The sequence below is a fragment of the Peromyscus eremicus genome, chromosome 1 (assembly GCF_949786415.1).
Source record: "Peromyscus eremicus chromosome 1, PerEre_H2_v1, whole genome shotgun sequence".
Lineage (NCBI taxonomy): Eukaryota > Metazoa > Chordata > Mammalia > Rodentia > Cricetidae > Peromyscus > Peromyscus eremicus.
The window spans coordinates 146,410,741-146,429,217 of record NC_081416.1 but is presented as its reverse complement, the minus strand read 5'-3'; the positions used below and the strand labels follow the sequence as shown (position 1 = coordinate 146,429,217).

The window sequence follows — 18,477 nt, the reverse complement described above, 5'->3', positions numbered from 1 at the left end:
CCCACGCTGGCCTGGAACCAGCTTTGTAGCCATGGATCTGAAACTTCTGATCCTTCTGCCTCCACCTCCCGAGTGCTGGGAATACAAGCTTATGCTGCTGGGCTAGCTTTGTGTGGTGGTGCTGGGGATGGAAGCCATGGCTGAAGACAAGCTGGGAATGTGGACTATTGCTTGACTTCCAGTTCCAGCATTTCTGTATCTTTGGGGTCTGAGCTAAGTGGAAGAGGGACTCAGGAAAGGCTAGTTCATCAGCTTTAGTCGGCTTCACTAGGTACAAATGGGCTGCAAGCCAGCAATTCCCTGGAACTCTTGGTTATGCAGTGATCTGGCAGAGTCCTAAAGCCCGTTATTCTTGTCCTTGCAGCAGAGATTCGGAGATGAAGAAGGAATGCAGGTTAGATTGTCTGTACTAGTCAGACTGTGGGTCTGTGGTTTTTTTTTTTTTTTTTTTTTTGTTTGAGACAAGGTTCATCTATGTAGCCTTGGCTGGTCTAGAATTTGCCTAGTAGACCAGGTTGGCCTCAGAATCAGAGATGCACCTGTCTCTGTCTTGGAGTTTTGGGATTAAAGGTGTGTGCCCCATGCCCCACCTGTGGGTCTGTTTTGACTGCTCTTTCTGGTCCTGCAGCACCATGAGGCTTGCCACAATCCTTGTCTTTTGCTCTTTATTTGTGGGAGTCAGTGGTGATGGCTGGTATTCGTTCTTCAAGGAAGCCATACAAGGTAAGAATTTGGAGATGATGGGCACATTTAACAGTGCCAGAGATGCCCTCTGAGCAGAGGCCACATACCTGTAGGGTGCAGACACACCTTTAAAAACTACAAATGAGTCAGGGCAGGGGTGTGGCTTTCTGTGGCTTCCCCTTTCTACACTGGTCACTTGGCACCCTCTGAGGATCTTCAGACACAGTTGACAAGGTCCAGCCTGTATTGCTGATGCTGATCTGGAGGGATCAGGATTTCCAGAGAGTGTGCTCCACAGAGAGAATTCACAGACAGCAAATTCCCCAGTCTCAGAGTGTTAGTGGACACTCAGTGTGTCTCCAGAGGCACATGAACTTAGCAAATATGCACATGACTACAGATAGTACTTTCTACAAAATTCCCATCCTATTCTAGACAAACAGCCAAGAGCAAGCATGCAGAATTCATGGAAATTCAGCATTGCCATGTCACGTATTTCGATACCACAGTCTACTTGTAGTCTGCACTGGTCACCCCAGCACCATGTGTTTCCCTCAAAATGAAGCCAAAATACAGCCTCTTCCCTGTGTTGCTTATGAGGGATTTTGTCACCGGGGTGAGTAAAGTCGTGTTTTCCTAGTGGCCGTAGTTAAAGTGCTTTATCCTTCTCTTCTCACTGCACAAACTGTCCCCACATCTTCATCTGGGATGTCATTGTCCCTTGTTTGTGCTCCTACTTGACAGCTCCCTCTTTTCTTTGTGCAGAGCACACACAGCTCCATATAAGTCATGGCCCAGGACACAGAAACTGTCAATCAGTCCCCCCCAATCTAATCCTTGGAGAAGTGCCCTCCTTATAGTCACCAGGGAAGCCCTCCCTGGGGACATACACTCACCTACATGGACCATTTCAAAGGATTCTGCTGTCAAGGGTGGAAATGTGAAAAGCCACGGGCTTGCATTCCTCTACCTCTGCAATGACCCCAGGTTCACCTTTGTTTCCTTCCTTTGTAGGGACTTGGGACTTGTGGAGAGCCCATCGGGACAATCTAGAAGCCAATTACCAAAATTCAGACAGATATTTCTATGCTCGGGGAAACTTTGAGGCCCAACAAAGAGGAGCTGGGGGCGTCTGGGCTGCTAAAATAATCAGGTGATGGTCCTGCCACGTCACGCCTCTCTCACTGTTCCTTACTGTGGCCTCTCCTACTCTCTGTGCTTACAGGATCTGGGTGGTCTGGAGAGGAAGAAAGGGAGGGAAAGGATGGAGAGTGGGGATGGATCCACACACAAAGAAAAAGTGAAACCCAAGAAGGGCTCTCAAATGCATCTTGTCACAGGGTGTGGAAAGGACAAGCAGGCTGAGGTCCTTGCCCAAGAGGTTGATACTTCCTCTTCCCTGTGCCTAAGTTTTTACTCCTCCAGTATTTTCTGGGTCATTTTCTGGTAGGAGGGGAGGAGAAAGCTTGGAGGTGGGGCTATCTCACTCTGGGATTCATCTCTTGTCTCCCTTCCTTCGATTTCAGCACCAGCAGGAAATACTTTCAGGGTCTCCTAAACCGATATTATTTTGGAATGAAGGACCATGGATTGGAAAGCCTGGAATCTACCCGGAAAGCCGAGGAATGGGGTCGAAGTGGCAAAAACCCTAATCACTTCAGACCCCAGGGCCTGCCTGAGAAGTTCTGAGCCTGCTGCACAGGCTGCACTGAGGAGACTAGGCTGTGAGCCTCATCCCTCTCCCCTTGACAGGATGTCACTGGTGTCCACAGGAATCACAGAGAAGCTAGAGATGCCCACCAAATACTTGTGGATGGAATTTGTTGATGGAAATGTGGAACTGTCAGAAATAACTTTCTGGGAAGAATTGCTATGTATCACACAGAAGGTAAGTAGAGGAGGAGCTGTGACCACCAGGAAGTAGCCTGAAACCATGCAGGCCCCTCACCCCACCCCACCAAATCTGCTCTAGCCTTTAGCCACACCAGCTTCCCCTGACAAGCAGGCCTGAGGTAGTAGAGTGTTGTCAGCCATGTCAGCCGCCTCCACAAGTGAAATTTACTCTGAGAGGTGCCCTGGTCAGCTGTCCATAAACTCCTCCTTGATATAGATCAGATGTGTTTCCCTATTCCCAACATCTTCTGGTCATACCAGGGCCTCGATGTTGTGCTATTGTTGTTAGCAGGCTTTTCTGTGTAGTGATGTCACTTTGTTTATCAATCATGTCAGGGTCTGACTCAAGGCTTATTCATTATGACCCCTTTTCATAGAGAGAAGAACATCACTCTGAGAAAGCCTTATCTTAACCTTAGGAATCCTAACCTAGACACTGCACTGGGGACCAGGGATATAGCTCAGTTGACAGAGTGTTTGCTTAGCATTCATGAACCCTTAAGGGATCCTTTGAACTGTGTAAACCTGGTGATGGAGCACATTTATATTCCTAGCACGGGGGAAGTAGGGGCTGTCAGACCAGGTTCAAGACCAGTGCTGGCTATATAGTGAGTTGAGGCTAGCCTGGGATAAATGAGACCCTGTGTCACAATAAAACACACACACACACACACACACACACACGCACACGCACACGCACACGCACACGCATGCACATGCACATGCACAGATATGGATACATACCCCTCACATTAAAATAATAGCATTGTAATTTCTAAGGTACTGGGGGTATAGATCAGTTGGTAGTTTACCAATATGTATGAAACCCTGGGTTCTATTCCCAGCACTGCATAAATTGGATTTAGTGTCTCTTACAAGGTGCAGGCAAGAGGATCAGAAGTTCAAAGTCATCCTTGGATACATAGGGAGTTGTAGATTAGCCTTTGATAATACAGACAATGCTTCAAAAACAAAAACATTACAGGTAAATGGATGTAGCTATAAATAATCATCCCAAGGGGGCTAACCTGGCTCAGAAAGGCAAACATCACATGCTTTATCTCTTTTGTGGATGTTATCTCTGAATTTGTGTTTCAGTTAGAATTCTCACAGAGGGGAGGGATCAGGAAGGCACAACAGGTGGGGGTAGCTTTCAAGGGGGAGGGGGCAGTCAGCTTTCTCTGAGGGTGTGAACCATGGTAGGTGGAAGAACACACATCCCAGATTTGGAGGACACAAATGGATCTTGCTGACTTTAAAAAGAGAGAGAGCGTGGAGATGGGTGCACAGGGAGGTGGGAGGTGGATCTGGGAGAAGCTGGGGAGTGAATATGATCAAATAAATTCTGTGAAATTCTCAAAGATTTCATAAAAATATTACTTTAAAAAGAAGAAGAGAAAGAGAGAAGAGGAGCAGGTTGGATGGATGAGCAGGTGAAGATTCCTGGCACACAAGTCTCACAGCCTGAGTTCGATCCCCAGAGGCCATGTACAGGTGGAAGAGGAGAACTGACCCCACTAGATACCCTCGGATCTCCACAGCTGTGTGGTGGTGTGTGCCACACATACACTGGCCACCAATAAAAAATGTTGGAGCCTGAAGAGATGGCTCAGTGCTTAAGAATGTAGTGTGCTGCTCTTCCTCAAGACCTGTGTTTGGTTCCCAGCACCACATTGGGAGGCTCAGAACACCTGTGATTTCAGCTCCAGAGGATCTGGCTTCCTCTCTGACCTCAGTGGGAAGCTGCATTCATGTGTGCTCCCACATCCATGTAATTAAAAATAAAATAATAACAAAGAAGAAAATGAACCTGTTTCTGGCATTAGTGAGGCACAATTTTAAGTGTGTCTCTAAGGAAGTTTCCAGAGAAGAGGGAAAGGTCCTCCCTAAATGTGATTGACACCATGGCATGATCTCAGATGGGCACACATAAAAATAAAGAATGAAATTAATCTAGTTTAAGTAAATAAAGCTTAGTATGTTTCTGTTGCTGTATATAATATTATCCCCAGGAACTTTATAAAATGTAGAAGTGTATTTAGCTCATGATGCTACCGGCTGGGAAGTCCAAGGATGGAATCTGATCCCTGGTGAGGGTCTTGTATCTCATCCCCTCTGAGAACACCACACTGAGAGACAGATCAGGTCTGGTAGCTCAGGTCCCTTCCTCTTCTCACAAAGACATTAAAGCCATCATGGGGTCCCATCTTTATGACCTTTTCTGATTCCTACTTACCTCTAAACCTCCAAAACCCACTGCCGGCTGAACCCGGGGATGAAATTTCTAATGTGTAGACTTGTAGGGGAGACATCCACATCACAGAGGTTTTGTCTCCATCGGGATTCTGTCAGAAAAGAACCCAGTCAGACAAGGTGGCAACAGCAGTGTTCCCCAAGGGGTGACAAGGTGCCGACAGTGTAGAGAAATGAGGCCGGGCAGCCCATTCACTGAAGCAGAAATTACTGTGGGTGGGTTGGCAGTATCTCATCAAGACCCTAAAGACAGGTGGTCCCTGTACGCAATGTGGAGGACAGGGAAGAGGGAAGGGAAATGCACACAGGTAAAGGCAGAAATTTTTGCAGAAAGGCATTAATGACGTGAGTTAGGACCTTTGGATGAGGGATAAGCTGGGGTTTGGTGACCCCTCTTTGAAGGAGCTATGTGAACAAATCATTAAATCTTGCTCTCTTCCCTCCCCCCAGCTCCTGCCAGGGCTCCCCACTGGCCAAACTAAACTGGAAGGGACACAGAACAGAGTCAGGGCATCCGTGCAGGCCAGCCGCCTAGAGCAGAATGCAGAGGGAAGAAGGGCAGAGAGCCTCCGGGGAAGTGAAGGGGAGGCACCTCAGGTTGGGGCAGATTTCCCAATCATAGTGCTCGGCCTAGCTAACAGCAGCCAAGTGTTGCTGAAAGAGTGAAACAGTGACCCGAGGGGTGCCATCCAAATCCCCTCTCCCCGATCTCAAAGTCCATGTCTGAAAAAGTCCTAGATGCTACAGGCACTGGGAGAGCAAGGTGTGTGTGTGTGTGTGTGTGTGTGTGTGTGTGTGTGTGTGTGTGTGTGCACACGCGCGCACGCTCGTTCATGCGTGTGTGTAAAAGCATGCCTGGCAAAGTTAGATGAGCAGATTGGAACTTAGTTCTCTTTTTCCCTCCCTTTTTATTATTTCTTTGAGAATATCCAATAAAGTACTTTATTACTTTCACCCTCCTCCTGGTTAGCCTTTTGTCAACTAGACACAAGCTAGAGGTACCAGGGAAGAGAAGCCTCGATCGAGAAATCTCTCTCTCTCTCTCTCTCTCTCTCTCTCTCTCTCTCTCTCTCTCTCTCTCTCTCTCTCAAAGCAGGTTCTCACTATGTAGCCCTGGTTGGCATGGGACTGGCTATGTAGACTAAGTTGTCCCCAAACTCACAAATATTCTCCGGAATGCTGGAACTAAAGGTGTGGGTCATCTTGCCCTGCCTTGTTGGGCATTTTCCTGATAAGTGATTGGTGTGGGAGGTCCTAGGCCACTGGGACAGTGCTGCCCTTTGGCAGTTGGTACTGGGTTGTATAAGAAAATGGGGCAGGGCAGGGCAGTGGTGCTGCATACACTTAATCCCAGCACTCTGGAGGCAGAGGCAGGCAGATCTCTGAGTTCAAGGCCAATGTGGTCTACAGAGTGAGTTCCAGGACAGCCAGGTCTACACAGAGAAGCCCAGTCTCAAAAAACAAAAACAAAAGACAAACAAACAAACAAACAAACCAAAGAGAATGGGGCTGAGCAAGCCATGGAGAAAAAGAGGGTAAGCAGCATCCCTCCATGGTCTCTGATTCCAGGTTACTGCCTTGAGTTCCTACCTTGGTTTCCCCTGATGATGGACTGTATGTGACCCACAAGCCATGTAAACTCTTTCCACCACAAGTTACTTTTGGTCATTGCCTTAGTAACTTTTCTATTGTTGTGACAAAACATCGTGATCAAGACAACTTAGAGAAGAAAGCATTTAATTGGGGGCTGGTTTACAGTTCAGAGGGTGAGTCCACCATGGCAGGAGCATGGCAGCAGGCTGACAGGCATGGTGCTGGAGCAGTAGCTGAGAGCTTACATATTAAGATAACAACCACGAGAGGCAGAGAGAGAGAGAGAGAGAGAGAGAGAGAGAGAGAGACAGAGAGAGAGAGAGAGAGACAGAGAGGGAGGGAGAGAGAGAGGGAGAGAGAGATAGAGACAGAGACAGAGAGACACAGAGAGAGACAGAGAGAAAGACAGAGAGACAGAGAGAGAGAGAGAGAGCATTCACTGGCAGTGGTGTGTGGGCTTTTGAAATCTCAAAGCCCAACCTTAGTGACACACCTCTTTCAACGAAGCCACATCTCCTAACACTCCCCAAACAGTTCTAGCAATTGTGGACCAAGCATTCCAATGTTTGATCCTATGGGACCATTTTCATTCCAGCCACCCCAGTCACGGCGTTTATTACAGCAATAGAAGACATGATAGTTCTCTCCCCACTCCTCCCAGGTCTACTCTGCCTTCTCTACCCACCCACCTTTGTGTTCTCGTAGATTTTTTAATCTACCAATCTAATTTTTCTGCTCATATACCCTTGGGTGTGTGGCCTTTCACCACAGCATGGCTAACTTGCTAGGCCTGAACCCTTAAAGAAAACCCACTCTCCCTCTCCCAGCAGCTATCAATTGTCAATAGTTCCTTGGCTAGGGCCGGGACTTTGTGCCCATCTCCCTTCTCCATGCTGGGATGCGGTCTGGCCTGAGCTTGTGCAGATGCTGTGCACTGTCATGATTGCTGTGCTATGAGTCTACACGTGTGAGCAGGGGCTGTGTCTGGAAAACAACTTCCCTGTAGTCATGTCTGCCTCTTGCAGTCCTTCTCTCTCCTCTTCTGCAGTGGTTTGTGAGCCCTGGGGGAAGAGGATGTGGTACAGATGTCCCAAGTGCAAAGGAACATAGTCGGAAAACTGACACATGCTGCCTAAACACAGCCAGTTTAGAGTGCTGGTTTAGGAGGCTTCACCACAAAGTGCCTTTGTTTTCCCAACCCTGGTTTGACTGTGAAGGTAAAATTCTCCTCTCTGTCCTTAGCACTGAGTCACTGTTGGCCATTGGAAGTCCCTGCAGTCCTGTTTCAACTGCAGTGACAGGTCTGCTTTAAGGTGACCTACCACATTACAGGCTAGTTGGCTGTTGGGACACTTGGAGGAGTGAAGACCAGAGGGTCTTCCCATGCAAGTGACTTGGAGGTGTCTTTCCACCTTGGCTCCCACCCTCAGGACTTAGGGGAGGGGAATGCTGTAGGGAGGGAGTATCACCAGGGCCTCCGGAGAGTCTGAAGTACTCCTAATCACGCTAACATTCTCTGTTGACCTGGGGGTCTCTGCAGAAATGGTGTGCATGGCTGCTCCTGAGAGGAATTTCACCTCCTCATGAGCCCCCTCTGCAGTGGAGGTTATTACCAGAAAGAGGAGCAGCTGCACCCACTGCTCCCTGAGGAAGGGTTTGCCTACCTTCACCTAGCCAAAGTTTCCAACCCAAGTGACCAAGTGGCAGAGAGGAATAGAACATCACCCTATCTGTCTGGCACACCAATACCCTTCAAACTCTGATGATATGGGCCATTCCATCCTTCCAAAATACCAAGATGAGGAGCAAGCACCAGGGTGTTCAGGGGTTTCCCCTAGGACCCCCTCACCACACTCCTATCTGCCAGGCAGGGTGTGGGGTCAGCTGGCAGGCTGTATCACCTGCTATGAAACCTGCTGAGGACTCAGGAGACTTGTCCTTTTCTTCTGGGCACCTGAACCCACATGAAGAGATCTAACTCTGCAACTACTTTTTTTCCTCACAGAAGAGCAACTCTAGTCCTGTTGGCTACGCAAAGTCCCTGCAGTCCCGGTTCAACTCTAATGGTAGGTCAGCTCTAAGGCCCCCCTCAAGCAATGTGGGTTAGCTGTCCTGTCCACTCCCTGAGTTCTCTCCACATGCACAAGAGCAGAAGTGAGAGGTGAAGGAGAGGTTGGGACTGAGAGCTTGCGCTCTGCCTCCTCCCAGACTTTGGGGGCTCTGAGGTCGGGCTCAGCTTCTTGCACGAATTCTCCAGGGTGTGGAACAATCAGAGCCTCTTCATCCTCTCAGGTGCAGGCAACAGGAGAAAGGGGTTCATCAGCAAAATTTCAAACTCAGCTGCCAAAGAAGGCATTGTGCAATTCTCGACTTTTCCAGGTCTACATTTTGAAATTTCTGGTTATGGGAAAGAAAATCCAGGCTCACACTCCGAGAACATGTATTTAGACCCAAGTTCCTTGTTGGGGGAGTCCTTGCAAACTTGCAGGCAATAGTCCAATGCTACGGAGTAATCTACGGGAAATGCAGGTTGGGTCCATTTACAGTAAGTTAGTGTTGGGTCTGATGTGGGTTGTTCCTGCATGTGCTGGAGAGATGCAATGCACTGTGGATCAATCTGTGTTTATTCAATGTGGGCTAGACTCAGAACCATCCAAACTGGCATACTTCTCTCAAACATTTAGAGTCCTCTAAAATCCTCTTCCAGTTTAAGTAAATAAGCTTGCAGAATGCACAGATGAGTGCATTTTTATATTTATTCATCACCTGCTTAAGGAACCAAGAGAAATGTCTGGATGATAGCGAGACAAAACAGACAGTGGTCTTCTCGCGAGATCCCATTCCATGGAGATACATTAGGAATGAACAAGGGGCAACTTTGTGTGATAATAAAATGAACAATAAAGAAAAACATCCCTGGACACACCTATCACACCCCATTCCCCAGGCTCAGGGCTCTTCTTGGAATAGGGGCAGAAAGAATGTAATAGGTAGAGGTGGTAGATGACTTTAAGGACAGAGTGTTTTCCAGACACAGGTGAACTCACAGGGATTGTGACAGCATGAACAAGACCTGTGCAAGCTCAAAGCAGACAAAAATCTAGCATGGAGGGGGTGAGGTGGACACAAAATCCCACTTTTTGCTGAGAAGTTATTGGCATTGGATAGCTGGTAGGAGAGGAAGAGTCAACTTTCTTTAATGGTATGACCCTTGTTGACCAACCTCTAGGGCAGACCCCATTGCCAAGACTAGTTGGCTCATACAAACTGGACTTGATGAAGGGAAAAAAAGAAGAAAGCTTTAAGTTGGGTGGGTAGGGAGGTGAGAGTGGAGTTGGAGATCAGGAGTGAATACGATCAAAGTACATTGAATAAAATCCTCAAAGAATTAGTTAAATTATTATTAATAAAGAAAAAGTTCATATGAAAAGCTCTTCTTCATGTCTAGGAAAGAATTCTCTTGCCTTCTAATATTTCTATCAAAGAAGAGGGCAGGGACTGGAGAGATGGTTCAGCAGTTAATTGAATCTGGGTTCATTCCCAGCTCTCACATATTGGCTCACAACCATCTCTAACACCAGTTCCAGGGGAACTGACATGCTCTTCTGACCTTCACAGGCACCAGGCATGTATGTGGTGCATGCACATACATCCAGGCAAAATACACATAAAGTAAAACCAAAGTAAAAGAGGAGGAGAAGGGTGGATTGAAAGAGTGGACATGTGGGAAGTGAATTTTGAATGGAGAATGGCTGAGGAGGTCAGTACATAATCACTGGCAACAAATGTCTATCCCAAGGAAGTCATGACAGAAGACGGGCTGCTTTTATGTGCAGTCTTCTGTGAAGCACCTCCCCAAGCAGGTCCACAACCAGGGTGTGTGGGAGGTTGTAGCTGCTGCTCACTGCCTACTGTTAGAACAATGTGAGCCAAGCCAGCCAGACCCCAGGCACTAAAGAATCCCTTTCCCAAGGGATGGAAGTCGTGTAAGGAGTAGCCAAATGTGGCTTGGCAGTGCCTTGGCTAAGGACCAAGAGACTAAAGAGACATCATTTGACAGCTTTTCCCATTACAGCTCTCATGTCATAGTGCCCAAAACAACTAAAACAAAGGACAAACTTAGAAAGAGGCTTCATTCCCAACAGCTCTAATCTAGGACGATTCTCAAACATGGTGCCCACCCTGGCCTGACCTGCTTCATCCTGCACCACTTTTACCCACATCCTCCACCACCATACCGCCCCCTGGTTTGTAGTCCAACAAAAAGCTCTTCACTTCCATTCTCTTCGGCTGTTATTCCTTCTTCCTGGCTATTAGTCACCATCTTCCAGTTTACACGGTTTGTCTACATCAACTTGTTTCTCCATTGAAATATTAACATTCCTCTTCTAGTAACAAACAATTTCAGGCAAAAAACCCAAGCTATTTCTTTCTGGGTGGGTCTTTTTGCCTTACTGCTGTCCTCAGGCTTCCAGCCCCGGGTCCCTTAGAACAGAGGAACAAATGTGATATCCACCATCTTGTAGCTATCTATATCCCTTCCTTCTCCAGGGAAGTCAGCGTATTTAATTTTTTCTGTTGAATAAAGGGGTGGGGACACAAAATGAATTGTAGTTCCCTGATTGCCTGAATGGATTTTCTTTACAAGACAAATGCATGTAGCAAAACCTAGTGTTGCTTTTCTAGCTCCAAAAGCTGTTTCCTGGTACTACCTCCCAGCATTCCTCTGTTGTGCTCTGCTACTTTCTGACTGAACCCACTGTTAGCATAATTTCACAGCCAGTGGGCCTTTCTCATGCATGCTTATGGTGGGTTATTTCTTCACAACTTTGAAGCAAATTCCTGTACAACTGTTTCGTGTTCCTGGTTTATCACAATATCTGAATTTAATCTGTTCTCTTATCTTCCATACCAACTGTTCATGAATAAATACACTTGAGTCTGGAAAAGTCTTTTCCAGTGTTGAGTTTACCCATGTGGATGCTAAATGTCAGTTTCTGCCTTCCTTTCTCCTGTTTCCTAGGCCCAGCCTAATTCTGAACTATGCTTTGAAAAGATTTTAGCTCAGCCTTTGGAGTTGCCATGCACCTCCATGATTCATTACATATTCAGATTTCTTTTTCCAATATTAATTTCCCTCTCTTAGAAATTGGCACTACATGATTGGATGGAAAGTACTCATTGTGATTATTCCCAGTTAGGATGGGGAAGACTCTGAAAGCCCAACTTGCCACATTCCTGAAAATGGCCAGATTGTGCAATCTGGGAAAAACAGATCTGTGTGTGAAGAGAAATCTTTATGTTCTGAAAGATAAATTACGGCCAAGTGGGATTATGCAAGATGAAACAGGGGATTGCTCCACTAACTGAGTGACAGTATATATAGATAACCCCAGCCACATCTCCTCAACAAGTGACACAAACCACTCACCAGGAGTCTCAGCAGGAACCGACAGCCCAGGGTGAGTTGTCAGAACTTTCCGACATTTGCTCTTTGCAGATTCTTTTCCCTGCCAGCATTCACTTGTTGTGTTTTCCTGCTCTGTCTCTCCTGAATCTACCGGATGGATTAGAATTCACTGGAGGCGATATTTTTATCATGGAGATTTGTTGTATGCTTCTGTGTGAATTCAGGGGAGGGTGGAGTCAGCCCTCTACAGATAGACTGCAGAGGTCTATGATGGCTATAAAGCCCCTACACGCCTCTCTGGAAACTTCCTATACAGTTGGGTTTTGGCTGGCAAGATTGGAATGCAATGTGCTTTATGCTAATGGTCCATTTGCAAACTCTCAGTCAGTAGGAGTCTAATGAAACCTGGAAATGGGGAGCTAGATAGCTCCCTGGAATCCACTTATATCATCCACCTCTACACGTGTGTGGGTTTATGTATAAAATCCAGAGGGATTGGTTACTGGCATGAAAGGACAGCTCAACATTACGGAAGCATCTGCCGCCCCAAGAAATGGCATATTCATCCTAGTGTTTTCCCGGCCCTACAGCAGGATGAAGTCATCCATTGCCATCATTTTTTGCTTCTTGGTGCTGGGAGTTGACAGCCAAAGATGGTTCCAGTTCATGAAAGAGGCTGGTCAAGGTAAGGGCAAAGGATGGGGACAGGCGGTTGTATTTGTGGGTTCCAAGTATTTACCAGAGCAGGGACCACCACGTTAAGGGATAACGTGCTTGTGAAGTCTCCATGGATAGACAAGCTGCGTTGCTCTTCCCATGTAGTTCTGAATTCTTCTGGTCAATGTTTACCTTTTTCTGTGAGGATCCCAAGCCTGAGATCACGTAATGTTTGTACAGCAGCTTTCCCACAGGAGTGCAGGAACAATCTGTATTTGAAAGTTGCAGATTCGCCAACAGAAGAGGGGATCTGCTGCCCCCTTGTGGCAGTTCACATCTATGTCTGGTGACTGTAAATTGAAGTACATCCCAAGGGTAGTGTTCTAGGCCAGGCACAGGAGAACCACTGCAGTCCCCAGTCCACAGTGACAGCAGCCAAGGCTAATTGAACTTTTCACACAATGAAAAGGCATTGTTCAATATGCGTGGAAATGAATTAGATTTTAAATTAATCTTGTGGTGTAGTGCCACATCTATCTTTTAAGGAAACCGAGGCACAAAAAGCATAATAAGCTATCTGACAACAACAAAAACCTCTGGAAGAAAAGAGGTTAGCCCAGGTTGGCCAGCTCCTCATAATCCACAACACAGCTCCTTGGACAGAGAGAGGACTTCATGAGCACACACTCACTGTTGACCTGAGAAGCAGCAGGTCATGTGTTGGGGAAGGCAGCTGCCTGTGAAGGACGTTCCAGATCCTCTGCCACCCACAGAAGACTGTGACTTGCTTACCTGGAATATAGGTCTTCTGGGGCTTAGACATGGACAAGAAACTGTCACCAAAGGAAATACATCCCATCAGCCACAGCACAATAAAAATTTAATGAACCTAGATATTGGGCTTTCCCTTTTCTCCTAACTTGTCACTTTTGAAGATATTTCCCATTTAATGTTAGCTGGATCTGTCCTTCAGTGCACAGCTCACCACAGCTGCCCTTAGTTTACACCTTTTGCTGTTTGTGGTACCTTCCTGAGAAGCAGAGAAATGAGATGATAAATTGAGCATCTTCCATGAACATCCCACGTTCATTTTCTCAGGTTTTCTGCATAACCACCAAGGTGGCTAATACTCTTCCCTGTTCTTGGAGAGGATGTAGATGTTTCAAACCTAGTGTGCCCTTTGCCACCTAGAGTCTCTGATCATCCAGCTTGTTTCTGTCTGTATCAGAGAACTCACTGTTGTCTCCGCTGATGGAGAGCTGAGAACAGCTCAGGTTGTAATAGATCCTGGACATTCCGTGGAGTCAGAGCAGAACTGCACTCACTCTGCCCGGAGAGCAGTTTCTCCCATGGCCTGTGCTAGGAGAGAGCTGTGGCTGCAGTGGTGATTGTAGCACTTGGGAGGCTGAGGCAGAAGGATTGTGAGTTTCAGGCTGGCCAGGGTTATATAGAGATGCATGCTGTCTCTAAAGGAAGAGAACATAAGAGAAAGGAAAGAAATGGAAGAAGAAGAGAGGGGAGCAGAGGAAGGGAAGAGGCCTCATGTCTCACACCATGGACAGACATTTCTCTGGGCCATTTCAGAAAGAGCTTCATCATCACATGATGAAACATCCCCTAGAGAGCATCTTTCCTCTATATGCTTTTGGAGCAGCCAAAGACCAAGAGCAACAGAGTAAAGACAGGAATCCCTCAGAATAAAACACGCTCCAAAAGTACTTCTCTTTGCAAGGCATGGGGAAGTAAGAACTATTCTTTTCAAGCCAGCAACATTTCTGTGGCTTGTGAAAGGCCGAAGTCATTGGGATGAGTTGGACGGAAGTTTTAACTCTCTCTTTTGCCTAAATGCAATCTTCCTCATCATTCTCCTAACTCTCCAGGGACTAGAGACATGTGGCGGGCTTACTCTGACATGAAGGAGGCCAACTGGAAAAACTCAGACAAATACTTCCATGCTAGAGGGAACTATGATGCTGCCCAAAGGGGACCAGGAGGAGCCTGGGCTGCTAAAGTGATCAGGTAACAGAGGTCTCGGTGAGCAGAGCTTGACTGCTCTGGACAGTCAGGAGGGTCTCTCCTCTGCATCCTGTGCACACTGCCCATTAACCGTCCTCTTTTCTGTGCATAGTACTGGGAGTGGTTGGCAATGATGCATGATACCCCACCCTCTCTCTCCTGGGGCTGCTCATCTAGCATGAGGGTGACTTCCTGGGCTGAGCAGGTATTTACTTAGGTGGGATCAGTACCATCCTCTCCTTCCCTGGTGTTCTTAGGCTCCTCTTACAACCATCTCTTGAAGAAGGGAGTCCAGAGGGTGGGGCCATTGCCATCAGCTTGGTTATGGGTCTTCTTGTCTGTCTTGATTGCAGTGATGCCAGAGAGGGTATTCAGAGGTTCACAGGACGTGGAGCAGAGGACTCAAGAGCTGACCAGTTTGCCAATGAATGGGGTCGGAGTGGTAGAGACCCTAACCACTTCCGACCTGCTGGCCTGCCTAGTAAATACTGAGTTTTCTCTTCATGTTGTTCCCAGCCATGCAGACCCCAAAGAGGCAATTACTGACTTGAATTAGTTCCTAAACTCTGGATCCCTAAGCACCCCAAAATATTGAATAAATACTTGTGAAATGTAACTTGTCACTGTCATTTGAAAGAGCACAGGGTAGTCATATTGAGGATTGTGGGCCATGGGAATGACCAAGAAACACCACTGTTTTGTTTTTTAATGAAAGATATAAAAAGATAGGAATTGGAGTATAACTCTATATGTCCATACATGGACCAAAACATGTATCATGTGTCCCCTCAAACACAGGCAGATAGCAAGAAAGAGCTGTGTACTGTTTTGGTTATGAAGTTAAAAACTAGATAAAAACCAATACATTCTGGGCTGAGGATATAGCCTAATAACAGAGTGATTGCCTAGCATGCATGAGGCCCTTCCTTCCAACCCCATGTCCTTCCTTAAAAAAAATCAATAAATTCTTGCTTAGCAAAATATAACTTACAAATTCTGAAGATAAAATCAAAGCCATCCTGTAATTGTTTTAAGAGATTGATGCTTCACAAAGAAAGCCTCAGATCTAGATGTTTCTATAGATAATGTTAACCCTCCAAAAAGGCAAGTCACTCCTATTTTATAAAATTAATTCTGGTGAGAAGAAAACATATTCTGCCATATGTCTCTGGGATAGAAATCTTTGGCACCTCCCTCCCTACAACCTGTAAGAAATTATCAAAAAGCAAAAGTATGCTGACCTATGATGGACTGACTCCAGCAGTGACCAGCTCCAGGCTCCAGGTATAGCCTGGGGCTGCTCCCTTTACACAATCCCTGAAGATTCTCCAATCTTGGAAACTGGGGCTCAGATATTCCATGTTGTTTCTTTACCCAACCATAGCCTTCCCTGGGTCACGCTGGCTCAGGAAGTCCCTTTCTGTCTGGGCAGCTGTGTCCTCTGTCATTAGCTGCCTCCTCCAATTCTGGTCTCCTGTTGGTCCCTTCCTTGCTTCGGTGGCCTAGTCCCAGGAGTTCTTGAATCTTTTATCCACTCCTTTGCTGAGGTGTAAACTAGTTTGTATTAATAATATACATATAAATTCTTGTCTGTTGAGGCCAGGCTGTAGGCCTTAACATAGGCGGAAGAAGACAGAGAGGCCCCAGCAGAGGGGTCCAGTTTCACCTTGTCCAGTAGAGTCTTTTGGAAGACAGCAGAGGAGAGGGTTTCCTGACCAGCCATGGTCTGCAGCTCCTGTGTGCAGATGCAGGAGGCTTCCACAGCATTGATAAGCAGGGAGCAAAAAGCCTCCACTTTGCAGCACACTCAAGGCATGGATGGTGGCCCCACCAGGAGAGCAGACACCATCCTTGAGCTGCCAAGGATGCTGTTCTGAGTCTAGTAGCATCTTGGCTGCCCCCCCCTCCCCAGAGGTGTCACTTGGCGGAGGCTGTACAGAGATGAGGCAGTTTCCCTGGGGAGTTGTTAAGGTGACCCCTGAAGCTCCAGCTACCAACGGATCTCACCAAAGGTGCTGCAGACTGGAGGGACCCCGTGCCTCTTGAGGATGAGTAATTTGAGTACCCTTTCCCTATCAAGAATCTTTCTTACACCATGGGCCAAAACAAGTCCAAACAAAAACAGCTTTTAATAAAAATTATAGGACACATGCAAAACACAAAAGGCATTTCAGTCAGTTCCAGTCAGTTTACAGGCTTAGATAAGGAAAAGCCACTGACCCTATGGAATGACTTTACTGGCAGACTGTGATAAATGATTGAGATTGTAATCCCTCCCTTCTAGTGAGAAATCTGCCATTATTTCTTTGTGATCTTACATAGAGATTACACCACAAGACCTCCTGAGAACGTATACTAGAGTCAATAAGGTTTGCTATTTTCTCTGAGATGAGAATCCATGTTTCAAACAATTTTTTTTCCTGCCAAAACTCGCTGTAAGAATAAAGGATTAACTTGAGCTGTAAACTTTGAAACTGCTCTGCAGGTAGCTAGGAGCTTGGCTCCAGCAGTCTTCATTTAAGTAATAATGTAAGCCTCACAGGCCGGCCAGAGCCAGTTTTAAAACTATGGCAACTCCCAGCTCTCCTATTGCTGTATTAAACAACAACAACAACAACAACAACAACAAACAAACAAACAAACAAAAACCCTGTCTTTTTCTCTATCTTTTTCTTTCTAAATGAACTATTTTCTGTGAAGTTCTTAGTTAAAACCTTGGCCAAGTGTAAGAACTCTATTATCAGATATGAAGGAAGGAATACCTTCCCACTATCTGAATTCTTAGAGGTTTTCTCGGACATCCGGAGTCGTCTGGAGACCGAAAAATCCTACCCAAATAAATGCTTACTTCCTTTTAAATATCTGACTGCCTTTTTCTCTTTGAATCTAACTCTCTGCCCCACGTGCCTCAGCTCAGCGTCTCCACCCTTCCCCACACCTTGCCATTACCAGCAACTGAACTTTATTCAGGCTGCAACTTTTACAAATGGATCCTTTTGAGTCTGGAGAGACAGCTCAGTGGTTAAGAACACTGGCTGCTCTTCAAAAAGACCCCGGTTCAATTCTTAGTACCCACATGGCAGCTCACAACTGTCTGCCAGTACCAGCTCCCCTGGAACTGTAACTCCAGTTCCAAGGGATACGACATTCCACACACAGATATACATGCAGACAGGACACCAATACACATAAAGTAAAAATAAAAAAGGAACGGACACTCTCCTCTTTTAAAAAAATCATATAACAATTATTTTGGGATTTTACTGTGCTTCTCTTAATTCATGTTACATCATAAAGGATTTATTAAATTGTTACTCTCTTTACATGCTATGTTTCTGTATAAGAGCTCTTGTTTCTGTATTAAAGTACTTCAGAACAAACAGTATTGTTAAGGCTAACCTTAACTCATGACTCCTCATGTCTGCATTTGTGAGTGCAGCCATGAAGCATACACAGTAATCATGCAGGCTTTTGACAAATCATTTGTGTGGCTCTAACACCAAGCAGAGCACCCCGTCTGTGTCACATATCCAGCATTTTCCACTGATCAGATGAGACAATGTATGAAATAGGAGGGAAAGGAGTATGCATAGAGTGAGAGTTTAGAGCTGATTCAGAAGGGTGGAAATGCCACAGAACTGGAAGAATAGCATTGCCCACATCGATAAGACATAGACACTGTTAATACAAAAAATGCCCCAATCTATTTGAAATGGCTAAGTTCATCATTAAAAAATATCACTGGGATCATCTCAAGGGCCCTTTCACTGAGGTATGGATAAAGAAAAATATTTTATATATACACAGGGGAATATTGCCCCACCATGCAAAGATGGAGCTAAGGGCCGGAAAGATGGCTCAGAGGGTCAGAACACAGGCTGTTCATTCGGAGGTCCTGAGTTAAATAATAAATAAATAAATCTCAAAAGAAAAGATGGAACTAAGACATGTGCATCAGAGCAAGCCAGACA

The 18,477-nt window shown here is 46.1% G+C and overlaps 3 protein-coding genes across 3 annotated transcripts in view; all 3 read left to right on the top strand.

Annotated features, from left to right (window-relative positions):
- LOC131919552 (STAM-binding protein-like) overlaps nucleotides 1–18,477 on the top strand; it is a 231,578-nt gene that overhangs the window by 27,760 nt on the left and 185,341 nt on the right. The gene's annotated exons all lie outside the window — the stretch shown is intronic.
- LOC131919601 (serum amyloid A-4 protein) lies at nucleotides 481–2,903 on the top strand. Its single transcript, XM_059273920.1, has 3 exons — nucleotides 481–723; nucleotides 1,699–1,837; nucleotides 2,211–2,903. Exons 1-3 carry the CDS (start codon nucleotides 534–536, stop codon nucleotides 2,371–2,373), a joined length of 492 nt encoding a protein of 163 aa, XP_059129903.1. The 5' UTR covers nucleotides 481–533; the 3' UTR covers nucleotides 2,374–2,903.
- On the top strand, nucleotides 12,392–15,106 carry LOC131919611 (serum amyloid A-3 protein). Its single transcript, XM_059273946.1, has 3 exons — nucleotides 12,392–12,518; nucleotides 14,371–14,509; nucleotides 14,860–15,106. The coding sequence occupies exons 1-3, from the start codon at nucleotides 12,428–12,430 to the stop codon at nucleotides 14,996–14,998; spliced, it is 369 nt and encodes a 122-aa protein (XP_059129929.1). The 5' UTR covers nucleotides 12,392–12,427; the 3' UTR covers nucleotides 14,999–15,106.

Coding starts and splice junctions, on each gene's coding strand:
- LOC131919601 (XM_059273920.1), top strand. CDS start 534: ATGCACCTGTCTCTGTCTTGGAGTTTTGGGATTAAAGGTGTGTGCCCC. Junction 724..1,698: donor CTTCAAGGAAGCCATACAAG/GTAAGAATTTGG, acceptor CTTCCTTTGTAG/GGACTTGGGACTTGTGGAGA. Junction 1,838..2,210: donor TGGGCTGCTAAAATAATCAG/GTGATGGTCCTG, acceptor CTTCGATTTCAG/CACCAGCAGGAAATACTTTC.
- LOC131919611 (XM_059273946.1), top strand. CDS start 12,428: ATGAAGTCATCCATTGCCATCATTTTTTGCTTCTTGGTGCTGGGAGTT. Junction 12,519..14,370: donor CATGAAAGAGGCTGGTCAAG/GTAAGGGCAAAG, acceptor CTAACTCTCCAG/GGACTAGAGACATGTGGCGG. Junction 14,510..14,859: donor TGGGCTGCTAAAGTGATCAG/GTAACAGAGGTC, acceptor TCTTGATTGCAG/TGATGCCAGAGAGGGTATTC.